Source organism: Lucilia cuprina, chromosome 3, assembly GCF_022045245.1.
Source record: "Lucilia cuprina isolate Lc7/37 chromosome 3, ASM2204524v1, whole genome shotgun sequence".
Lineage (NCBI taxonomy): Eukaryota > Metazoa > Arthropoda > Insecta > Diptera > Calliphoridae > Lucilia > Lucilia cuprina.
In genome coordinates this window covers 30,215,733-30,228,232 of record NC_060951.1, presented here as the reverse complement: position 1 = coordinate 30,228,232, position 12,500 = coordinate 30,215,733, and the positions used below count along the sequence as shown (strand labels likewise).

The window sequence follows — 12,500 nt, the reverse complement described above, 5'->3', positions numbered from 1 at the left end:
GTGGACGGCTATAAGACGGCATCTCATATGCCACAACTTAAATGGGACAATGAATTAGAGTATTTAGCTACGTTGCATGTAAAACGTTGCAGATTCGAACATGATTTATGCCACAATTCACCGCGTTACCCGTATAGTGGTCAGAATATTGGTTATTTTTGGAAAGGTGCTAATATCACATCACATTCGAAACGTATGAAGAATTTCATTGTCAATTGGTATAAGGAACATAAGGATGCAAATCAAACATTTATCGATTCATTTCATTTGCATCCAGAGAGGTAAGTTTTCCTTTGTTTACTTTGTTGTTGTAACAGTGTTCATGCATACAAATGAAACATATCGACAAATCATATGCAAGAGGACATATTAGTTTTTGGGACTGTTAAAATAATTAGGGAATTCAAGGATAAGGTTATGTAATTATAATTCTCTGTTTGTTTAGGAATATGTGGAACTTTTATGACCAGTGTGATTTTCTAGTCCACAATAACCGAATAAAAGTTAAAGTTTATCATACAAAATTTGAGCTTCTCAGATATATAAATATTTGCATTTCATAATATTTACATTCAAACCGCTCACATGAATATATAAGCCCTTCGTACAAAATTTTAAGATTCTAGCTCCAATGGTTTTCGAAATAAACGAATTTTAGTATTTGATCTAAAGGAATGGTGCCACGCCTACTATTGCTAGTTCGCCCATTTTTTGTCTTTATTATTAATGTTGATGGTTTTGATAAAAAAAAATGTGGACTGTGGCTGTTATATTACCTCAGATATACTCATTTCTGAGAAATGCCACGCCCACTATCGCTGCGCCTCCTATTTTTTAGGCAAATGTTAATATCAAATTTAATGTTATTCAAACTAAAATTAAGGTCTTTATCTATTGCAATTTCTATGATATGTGACTTTTAATACTTGTATTCTTTATGTGGGCGTGGTACCTCTTGACAATACTAGTATAGAACCAGTACTCTCATTAAACTTTTCTTTCTTCTTTAGGCATGTTCAGGGTTTACTCTGTTCATACCAAGTTTACAACATAGTTTTCACCGTGAACAAGAACAAGTCCTTGGTTTATTTAATGGCTACCGGCTACGAATCTAGGTGCTGTTAAAAGCTAATGAAACTCCTAAAAAAAGAGAAGCTAACATCTCCAAATATTATCGCCCAATAACAATTTCATCTGCAAAAATGTAGGGTGTTGAATGGTGATGGATGTAAGTGATCTCATTGAACATTCCTTTCTTGCTTGGGTATGTTCAGGCTTTACTCTGTTCGTAGCAGGTTTACTCATTGTTTTCTCTATGAGCAAGAATAAGTCCTTGTTTTATTTCATGGAGTCGTGGTGATGTTGAAAGCTAATGAAACGCCTAAAAGAGTGAAGCTAACATCCCCAAATATTGTCGCCTAATAAAAATTTTTTCTCTAGAAATGTAGGGGGTTAAATGGTGATGGATGTAAGTGATCTCATAAAACATTCCTTTCTTGTTTAGGTATGTTTAGGGTTTACTCTGTTCATACCAGGTTTACCCCAATGTTTTCCCAGTGAACAAGAAAAAATCCTTGGTTCATTTAATGGAGTAGTGTATCGATCTACCGATTTCGTTTTCGTCTAGGTGTTGTTATCGACTTTACAGAGACCATTCCATCTGCGTTGTTGTAAACGAAAGTAATGTTTTTGCATCTGAGAAGGGTAAAAAGTATCAGAGATTAGATAGTTTGAGTACTTGGGCAAAATTCTTATACATGGATCGTCAGAACCGCCATGAATCATAATCAATGTGTCGGTGGTGAGATAAGAAAATTATTGTAAAACGCAATAGTAACACCTGGTTTCCTTTTGTTCGAATAACCGATAAGTTTCCTTGACTACTCACCACCGACACATTGAGTATGATTCATGGCGGTTCTGACGGTCCATGTATAAGAATTTAGCCCAAGTACTCAAACTATCAAGATCATCAAGAAAGAATTGGAAATCTTAAAGAAAATTTGTCACAAAAAAGTACTTAAAAGTTTTTGTGTCGAAAATGAAACCTTTTTAAATTTAACATATTTTTCGTTTTTTTTTTTTTTTTTAAGCGATACAGGTGAATAATATATATGGATAGAATGTACAGATTACCAGCTTCCATTTGACATCATAAAATGCATTTTTTAAAAATGTTACAGGGTGTAATATGAAGAAAATTATTGTAAAACGCAATAGTAACACCTAGTTTCCTTTTGTTAAAATAACCGATTAATTTTTAATTATCCGATTATTAACCGGCTAACGTAAAACCTCGAATAATTGAACAAAAATAATTGAACAAAAACCCGAATAATTAAATACTCTAATATGGACAACGGACTGTGTTTCTCTTATATTAGAGAACTTTTTCCCGATACTCGTCGATATGTAGACCCATGTTTAAAATTACAACCGACAAGATAAGCCTTCTTGACGACTCACCATTGCCCTTTACATGTCGGTGGTGAGTTGGAAAGAAGACTTATATTGTGAATGAAAAACATCACCGTGAAATTAGACTTTCACTTCGACATCTTCTTCCTCTTTCTCTGATATTAATAAACTTGTTACAGATACTCATAGATTTATATGCAACACTATCCACTATCGTCAAGGATATACTACAAATAATTTTTGCAAGTTGAACTTACATGGGAGATATAAACAATTATGATCCGATCTATATATACACAAAATATATTTCTGTTAAATTTTATAAAGATATCTTTATAGGTTTATTAGTTATGTGCACTTGAAGCGGGCCTATTTTAAAGTATATCTACGACCATTTATGGATCGATCTAAATCTTTTATGAATCGATCTATTCTTGTTTCTTGAGTTTCAATGATAATTTTCGAACGGATCGAATTAAATTAATATAATATAAATTTCTTTAACATTAACATTTTACCCTTATTTCAGAAAAGTAATCGGTCATTTTACCGCCATGGTGGGCGATCGTGTGCATCATGTTGGCTGTGCTGCCATACGTTTTTATAAATCTAATTTAACACAAATCCTAATGACATGTAATTATGATTATAATAACTTTTCCGATGAACCTGTTTATCAAACTGGACCAACAGCTTCAAAATGTAATTACAAGATAAGTGAAAAATATCCAGGGCTATGTGATTGGAAAAAGCCTGCATATGAATATGAAGCGATGGAAGATGAAAATAATAATAATTTAGTATTACGTGTATAGATTAATTGTTATACAATTAAGTATTAGTGTTTAATTAAGAATTTAGTAATAAGAATAATAAAGAGAATTGAAGACAAATGCAATTAATCATATAGTGTATGTCTTGCAGGTTTAAACTATTAACAGATGTTTGTGTCAATTGATTCAGTTTAAAAAAATATAGGTCAACATACATGCATTTGTGTTTGATAGAGAAATAAAATTAAGTTGCAACAAGAAAACATTTGTTCAAACATCATTCAAATTCTTTTAAAAGAACATCTTTTTTAATCAGTTAGTCAGTTAAAAATTTTACCTTAAACTATAAACATGTATCAACTCAAGATAATTTTTGCTGTTTTACTAACTCTTTGTATAATCGAGTCTTCTCTATCTCAGACCGACTATTGTAGAGCTAATTTGTGTAAAAAAGGAAAACATGTTGCCTGCAATAATAATGGAGTAAGTTTCAATTCAAAATTTCCAAAAATTAAATCTCAATATTCTCATTTTTCCTCAAGAAATTTGCTGGTTCTTGCGCCAAAAATGCCAAAATTGTGCGTATAACACCGCAATTGCAAAGAAAAATTGTCAAGAAACACAATTCTTTGAGAAATCGTGTGGCTAGCGGTAAGGTTAATGGTTTTAAGGGTGCCGTTCGTATGGCTACGATACGTTGGAGTCCCGAATTATCTAAACTGGCCGAATATAATGTCAAACAATGTAAAATGTCACATGACAAATGTCGCAATACTGACAAGTTTAGTTTAGCTGGACAAAATGTGGCGAAAAGTTCTTGGAGTGGCCAGAAGAAAGCTGTTGGTACTGTATTAATAGAGCAGATTCAATCATGGTTTGCAGAACATAAGAAGTGTTCCATGAGTGAGATTAGAAATTTGCAAAACATGTTAGTAAAAAATTGAAAATTTTAAGTGACTTCTTATCACTAATACATATATCCTATAATTTCTAGTGCCAAATCTGGTCATTTTACCGCTATGGTTCAGGAGAAAAATATGGCTGTGGGTTGTGCTATCTTACGTCAAACATCGAATGGACAAACTATGCAGTTAATGGCTTGCAATTATGCTTATACGAATATTTTAGGTTCTGCCGTTTATAGAGATGGAAGTACTGCCTCTAAATGCACTACTGGTCGTAATCCTAATTTTAAGTCGTTATGTTCCTTTAAAGAGCAGTACAATCTTAAAAGTGGCAAATATTAAGGCATAAATAAAGAAAACAATTTACAATAAAGATTTTCAAATAAGTAAGAAAATATGAACGGGCATAAGTCGGCACATGCTATGCCCTACACAATAAGTAAATTTTAAAAATTATTTTTTTCATAAGGAAACTTTTATATTATACTTTACCGTAGTTAGTTAGTTAGTTAGTTAGTTAGTTAGTTAGTTAGTTAGTTAATTAGTTAGTTAGTTAGTTAGTTAGTTAGTTAGTTAGTTAGTTAGTCAGTTAGTTAGTTAGTTAGTTAGTTAGTTAGTTAGTTAGTTAGTTAGTCAGTTAGTTAGTTAGTTAGTTAGTTAGTTAGTTAGTTAGTTAGTTAGTTAGTTAGTTAGTTAGTTAGTCAGTTAGTCAGTTAGTTAGTTAGTCAGTTAGTTAGTTAGTTAGTTAGTTAGTTAGTTAGTTAGTTAGTTAGTTAGTTAATTAGTTAGTTAGTTAGTTAGTTAGTTAGTTAGTTAGTTACTTAGTTAGTTAGTTAGTTAGTTAGTTAGTTAGTTAGTTAGTTAATTAGTTAGTTAGTTTGAAAGGAGGATGTATACACATCAAATCCGAAGAAATGCACCTAGGCCTCTATCGGGCCTGTTGTGCGCTCCTTAACCAGAGCCACGGGTGGGAATCGAACCCACCATTTCCGGTCTACCAGACTAGACCACTCACCACTAACCTACCGGAGGCCACAGTTAGTTAGTTAGATAGATAGTTGGTTAGTTAGTTAGTTAGTTAGTTAGTTAGTTAGTTAGTTAGTTAATTAGTTAGTTAGCTAATTAGTTAGTTAGTTAGTTAGTTAGTTAGTTAGTTAGTTAGTTAGTTTAGTCTATGGTCTAGTCTATGGTCTAGTCTATAGTCTGGTCTATAGTCTAGTCTATAGTCTAGTCTATAGTCTAGTCTATAGTCTAGTCTATAGTCTAGTCTATAGTCTAGTCTATAGTCTAGTCTATAGTCTAGTCTATAGTCTAGTCTATAGTCTAGTCTATAGTCTTGTCTATAGTCTAGTCCTATAATGTAGTCTATAGTCTAATTTGTAGTCCTGTCTATAGACTAGCCTAGTCTAAATTCTAGTCTATAGTCTAGTCTATAGTCTAGTCTATATTCTAGTCTACAGTCTAGTCTATATAGTATAGTCTACAGTCTAGGCTATAGTCTGTTCTATAGTCCAATCTTTAGTGTAGTCTTTAGTGTATTCTTTAGTCTAGTCTATAGTCTAGTCTATAGTATAGTCTTTAGTCTAGTCTATATTCTAGTCCCTAGTCTAGTCTATAATCTAGTCTATAGCCTATATTCTAGGCTATAGTGGAATCTATAGTCTAGTCCATAGTCCAGTCTACAATAAGCTCAAAATATTCTTTTTTAAATTTTCTGTATTATAGGACTTAGAAGCATGAAGTTAAGCTTATTGGTTCCGGAATAAGGGAGAATCTGTAAAAATAGGTCTTGTTGGTACTTTTTTTATTGAATGAAAAAATATAAAAATGAACTTCCGGTACTTTTTCGTTTAAAGATATTGGTTGGTTCATTTTTAATTGCTGATTGAAGTTGAAACATTTTTTAAATTTGTGTAAATAAGATTTTTATTATTGTTATTATACGTTCGTTCGTTTGCATTCAATCACTTTATAGAAACATTGAAAAACTTAAATAAATAACGTTTTAAAATAAATAAAATTTCATAATTATTTACTAAGCGTGTGAACTTCTTAATACACTTATAGGGTAAAATATGCGTATATACTACAAACATATGTATGTACATAGTAATAACGAAAAGACGTAAATTGTTTATGTACTTTTTTCGCCACTATAGATAATATTTGCCACATTTTCTAAGTATAAAATAGATTTGATCTAGATTTTAAAGTATCAGTTTTATTCCAAACGTTTAAGAAGCATAAATATTCAAATGTTTAACGGTAAAATATGTATTTTACTCCTGGTAGTAATGCCAGCAGTTTTTGCACAAACTAATTATTGTCGAGCTAATCTGTGTACAAATGGCAGAAAACATATTGCATGTGGAAATAAAGGAGTAAGTAAATAATTTAAATTAAACAAAAATCTACATTTTTGATTTCTTCCCATTTTTATAGAAATTTTCCTCAGTTTGTAAAAATCCCAAAATGATAAATATAACACCAGCTTTACGTGACCAAATCGTCAACAGACACAATACTCTACGTAATAAAATTGCTGCTGGTTTCGGTAAATTCCCAAAAGCTGAACGTATGGCTACCATGGTTTGGAGTAACGAATTAGCCAAACTGGCGGAGTACAATGTCAAACAATGTAAAATGCAACATGATCAATGTCGCAATACTAACGATTTTTCACATGCTGGACAAAATATAGCCATGACGACGTGGAGTGGTAAAGATATGTCAATCGGTCAAGTTATCAATACTCATATACAGAATTGGTTTAATGAATATAAACATTGTCCCTTAAGTGTTATAAAAAATTACTCTAGTCCTACATCGGGGTATGTTGTTGTTTGCACAAATTAGTTTTCTATATAATTTTTAATTTTTTTAAATTTTAGCAAAGCCTATGGTCATTTCACTGCCATGGTTCAAGATAAATCTACACATATTGGTTGTGCGATCATAAGAAGCAAAAAGAACAGTTCCACCCAACAGATTATGACATGTAATTATGCTTATACTAATATGAAAAATACTCCCGTATATCGCGGCGGTCCCAGTGCCTCAAAGTGTAAAACTGGCAAAGATAAAAAGTTTAATTCTTTATGTTCCACTAAGGAAAAATATAATTTAAAATAAAAGTTAAATAAAAGTACAATCATATAAAATAAAAGCACTTTTTTAATTTGATTATTATGCTTTTAGGTTTGAAAGTTTTTTTATAGTTTAGTCTATAGTCTAGTCTATAGTATAGTCTATAGTCTAGTCTAGTCTATAGTCTAGTCTATAGTCTAGTCTATAGTCTAGTCTATAGTCTAGTCTATAGTCTAGTCTATAGTCTAGTCTATAGTCTAGTCTATAGTCTAGTCTATAGTTTAGTCTATAGTCTAGTCTATAGTCTAGTCAATAGTCTAGTCTATAGTGTAGTCTATAGTCTAGTCAATAGTCTAGTCTATAGTGTAGTCTATAGTCTAGTCTATAGTCTATTCTATAGTCTAGTATATAGTCTAGTCTAAAGTCTAGTCTATAGTCTAGTCTATAGTCTAGTCTACAGTCTAGTCTATAGTCTAGTCTATAAATTAGTCTATAGTCTAGTCTATAGTCAAGTCTATAGTCTAGTCTAAAGTCTAGTCTATAGTCTAGTTTATATTCTGATTTATAGTCTAGTCTATAGTCTAGTCTATAGTCTAGTCTAGTTTAGTCAATAATCCATGCTATAGTCTAGGCTGGAGTCTATAGTCTAGTCCATAGTCCAGTCTACAATAGGCTCAAAATAGCAAAAAAAGCATGAAGTTAAGCATTGTAGTTCCGGAATAAGGGAGAACCTATACAATTTAACTTTTTCGTACTTTTGCTATGTGATTGAACCAAAAAGCATAGAGCTTACAGTGATGAGAATCTATGAAGAGTCACTTTTTGTTCTCCAAAAGGTCTTTTTTGAATTTTCATTAATATTGAACAGAGAAACAGAAAATTAAACACACAACGCGAAGCCCTTATTGAATGACTTCCTAGAACTTTTAATATAACAACTGTTAGTTTTTTTTTTTAAATTTTTGATTGAAGTTGAAAAAAATTTTAAGTTTATGTCGATAAGATTGGATATTGTTATTATACTTTCGTTCGTTTGCAATAAATCACCTTATAGAAATATTGAAAAACTTTTAATATCAAGTGACAAAAACATAATTCTTATTGAAGTAAATAAATAAAAAAACATTTAAAAATAAATAAAATTTTTTAAATATTTACTAAGCGTGTGAACTTTTCAATATGCGTTTAAACAACATTCAAACATACATATGTATGTATTAACAAACAAACACATATTGTTTATATACTTTTTTACGTTCAATTTTTCACGCCACTGAAAATATTATCTGCCACATTTTCTAAGTATAAAATAGATTTGATCTAGTTTTTAAAATATCAGTTTTATACCAAACGTTTAAGAAGCAAAAATATTCAAATGTTTAACGCTAAAATATGTATTTTACTTTTGGTAGTGGTCGCAGTGCCTCAAAGTGTAAAACTGGCAAAGATAAAAAGTTTAAATCTTTATGTTCCACTAAGGAAAAATATAATTTAAAATAAAAACATTAAATAAAAGTTCATAGATATAAAGTTAAAAGCACTTGAGCTTTCAGGTTTGAAAGTTTTTCGTTTTCTTAAGATTTCCGTAGTTTATTGTTAGGTTTTCTTTAACCATCTGTTTAATATATTTTAATTGTTAAAAAAATGTTATTGTTATATGTTATAGAAAATAGCCTTGATAGTTTAATTTTAGAACATTTTTTTTTTCTTATATATCAACAGCTGTTATTATAACTGTTTAATGAACCCCAAATATATTTCTAATATTTGCTTAAATTTAACGCATTTCTATAAAATGCTCAAACTTTTTAATTCATTATTATTTATTTAGCTGAGTTTAACTAAACACATGTCATGCTAACAAAACAGATCATTCACTAATTATGATTAGTTACGATCAAGTACTTTTGTTTTCCTAACGATAAGAACTTAAAAATGGTGATCGTTCGCTATTTACGATCTAACAAAAAGATCATTCACTAATTACGATAAATACATAAATTTAACGCATTTCTATAAAATACTCAAACATCTAACTTAGAAGATCATTCATTAATTACGATCAAGTACATTTGTTTTCCTAACGATAAGAACTTAAAAATAGTGATTGTTCGCTATTTACGATCTAACAAAAAGATCATTCACTAATTACGATAAACACATAAATTTAACGCATTTTCATAAAACGCTCAAACATCCATCTTAATACACGATTAATTGTTTAGCTGTTTCCTACTAAAGACAAGTCTCGCTAACAGAAAAATCATTCGTCAATTACGATCAATTTAATTTGTTTAGGCAAACCATTATGTTATCGATAAAAACTTAAAAATGAAGATCGTTCGCTAATATCAATCATTTAAATTTGTTTTTTTAAACAAATTTAAGAAGATCAGTTGTATAAAAAAAATTAAAGAATATCAAATTTGTTTAGATAATTTTCAAAAATAAATTTTTTTAAAAAATTTTCGAAGATCAGTTTTTATTAGAAATTTTATCGAATCAATCTTTAGAATTATCCAAACAATGTTCTTAGGAAAATTTTTTGTAAAATGAAGAAATTTTATAAAAATTTAAAATCACTTTTCTTAGAAATTTTGTCAAAGAAAAGTATTCTTTAGAAATTTGTCGAAGATCAGCTTTTTTAAGAAAATTTGTGGATCATTTTTTTAGAGGCTTATGCAGAAAACATGAATAAACAATGATCAGCTTTTTTCAAATAACTTGTCATTATCTCTCTTTAGAAACCTTTACGCAGATCAGTTATCTTGAGAAAATTTTTAAATATCAGTTTTCTTTAGAAAATTCTCCCAACAAAAGAGCATGGAAATTTTTTAACCAAAAATAAATAGATTTGACAATTTTTGAAAAAAGTCCACTTTTTGCAATTTAAATAAATAACTACAATTTAGAAATAATAGGTAAATCAAATATAATAGAATTTGCAAACAACAATATTTGAAAGTAAATAACTAAAAAAAAAATTATAATAAAATTATTTATTTAAATAAATTTTAAGCGGGAATTTGATAGAACACTGAGTAGTTGAAGTATTCGCACAATAACTGAACTAGAACTGAACTAGAACTGAACTAGAACTGAACTAGAACTGAACTAGAACTGAACTAGAACTGAACTAGAACTGAACTAGAACTGAACTAGAACTGAACTAGAACTGAACTAGAACTGAACTAGAACTGAACTGGAACTGAACTAGAACTGAACTAGAACTGAACTAGAACTGAATTAGATCTGAACTAGAACTAAACTAGAACTGAAATAAAACTAAACTAGAACTGAAAAAAATTGTCCTCTATTTTTTTTTAATCACTGTATGTATTTTTTATTGCGTGACTATATAAAATTCATTAGAACTAAGTGTTAAAATGACAGTTATCTGCCGAACGTGTTTGAATAATAGATAATTAAATGTTCAGCGGTAAAATTTATATTTTATTCTTGGTACTACTGCCAGCAGTTTTTGCCCAAACTAATTACTGTAGTCCTAATCTGTGTAGAAATGGAAGAAAACACATTGCATGCAACAATAATGGAGTAAGTAGTTGTACTAAATAGTTTCTAAACGATGTTAAAATATATATTTTATAGAATTTTGCAGAAACTTGTAGAAATCCGAGAATAATAGAAATAACACCAGCTATACGAATCAGAATTGTTAATAAGCACAATGCATTACGTAATCAAATCGCCCAGGGTTTTGGTGAATTTCCCCCAGCCGCACGTATGGCGGGCATGATTTGGAATAACGAATTAGCCAAACTGGCGGAGTATAATGTTAAACAATGTGAAATGCGCCATGATCAATGTCGCAACACTATAGATTTTCCATATGCTGGACAAAATATTGCGGTATCCTACTGGAGAGGCATGCAAAAGACTGTTCTACAAGTTGTTAATAATCATATACAAAGTTGGTTTAATGAATATAAAGATTGTCCGGTGGATGTTATCCAAAGTTATTCAAAACCAGATACTGGGTAAGATGTTATTAAAACTGTACAAATTTCAGATCATTTACATTTATTCTTATTTGTTCCTATATTCCAGCAAAGCTATTGGTCATTTTACGGCCATGATACAAGATAAAGCCACTCATGTTGGTTGTGCCATCTTGAGATATAATAAAAATGGTTATATTCAACAGTTAATGACCTGTAATTACGCCTACACTAATGTTAAAAGAGCTCCGGTTTATGAACAAGGCCCAACCGCCTCTAATTGTACTAGTGGTACACATAAAAGATTTCCTTCTTTGTGTTCTCTTCGAGAAAAATATAATTAATAATCGAAATTATATGTAGTTGAAAGTAATTCAGAAAAAAAGTTTTGAATGCCATTTTAAAAAAATATGTTTTATTTGAGGCATAAAAGGTGAATAAAATTCATAAGGTATACAAATATACAGTTAATAAAACGAATGAATTCATTTATTAAAAAATTTCCAAAGTTTTTGGAAAAGTTCATAGCTATGAACAATTGTTAACACATTTACAATAATATAAATAAATATTTATTATTTGTTTACAACTTAAAATGTTTAAATTGTATGCAAATATAAAAATACTAAATTAATTTTCCACACAATTTGATTTGAATAATAATATTTGTAAAAAAAATTACATTAATATATTCAGTGATAAATTAAAGCTCATCAAGAGCAATTATCTCACAACGGTATTAGAAATTAAACCCGTTAGCATTACTCACAAACCATTTACACTGACTAATTCCATAAACTCTATACTTTATTACGCTTTAATTATAAAATAATACCAAATTATAATTATAAAATAATACCAAAAAAGTTTACAGTTGCTCGGGTTTTATTATAAGCCTTCCATGTTGTAAAAAAACCATATTCTCCTTGCGGAACGGGCAAGGCACTAAGAGCATCCTCTATGATTGCATTGGTTAAATTATGTGTTTCCTAAGTTTGCTAAAATATTCAGTCAATTTTCAATTACAAATAAAAGTACCACTTATTAGATTGCACTTACATCATAAGGACAATCGTGTTTAATATTTGAAAAAATTTTAACTGTATTCCAAAGTAATCTGGTGACTGGATTTAATTTTTTAGTAAAATTGCATTTAACCGATATATCGTTTAGAAATGGTTTCCAACCATTGGCTCTTTTCATGATTTGTATTCTTAGCTGAAATAAAGTAATAATTGGAATCCACAACATAGGAAGAACTGAACTAGAACTGAACTAGAACTGAACTAGAACTGAACTAGAACTGAACTAGAACTGAACTAGAACTGAACTAGAACTGAACTAGAACTGAACTAGAA

General features: G+C 29.9%; 3 protein-coding genes across 3 annotated transcripts in view; all 3 read left to right on the top strand.

The window, feature by feature from the left end:
* The window catches only part of LOC111684175, a 5,255-nt gene extending 760 nt beyond the window's left edge, over positions 1–4,495 (top strand). The window contains exons 1-5 of the mRNA XM_046947032.1: positions 1–281; positions 2,948–3,232; positions 3,542–3,674; positions 3,734–4,119; positions 4,186–4,495. The exon at positions 1–281 is cut by the window's left edge and continues 760 nt beyond it. Coding sequence (XP_046802988.1) covers positions 1–281; positions 2,948–3,232; positions 3,542–3,674; positions 3,734–4,119; positions 4,186–4,438 — 1,338 coding nt within the window. The 3' untranslated portion in view covers positions 4,439–4,495. The remainder of the gene's footprint in view (positions 282–2,947; positions 3,233–3,541; positions 3,675–3,733; positions 4,120–4,185) is intronic.
* A 1,895-nt stretch (positions 4,496–6,390) lies between these two features.
* LOC111684177 (antigen 5 like allergen Cul n 1-like) lies at positions 6,391–7,228 on the top strand. Its single transcript, XM_023446298.2, has 3 exons — positions 6,391–6,477; positions 6,539–6,927; positions 6,988–7,228. The coding sequence occupies exons 1-3, from the start codon at positions 6,391–6,393 to the stop codon at positions 7,226–7,228; spliced, it is 717 nt and encodes a 238-aa protein (XP_023302066.2).
* Positions 7,229–10,612: 3,384 nt separating this feature from the next.
* Positions 10,613–11,572, top strand: LOC111679886 (antigen 5 like allergen Cul n 1-like). The gene is made up of 3 exons (XM_046947031.1): positions 10,613–10,738; positions 10,793–11,181; positions 11,252–11,572. The coding sequence occupies exons 1-3, from the start codon at positions 10,613–10,615 to the stop codon at positions 11,484–11,486; spliced, it is 750 nt and encodes a 249-aa protein (XP_046802987.1). The 3' UTR covers positions 11,487–11,572.
* The last annotated feature ends 928 nt before the right edge of the window (positions 11,573–12,500 follow it).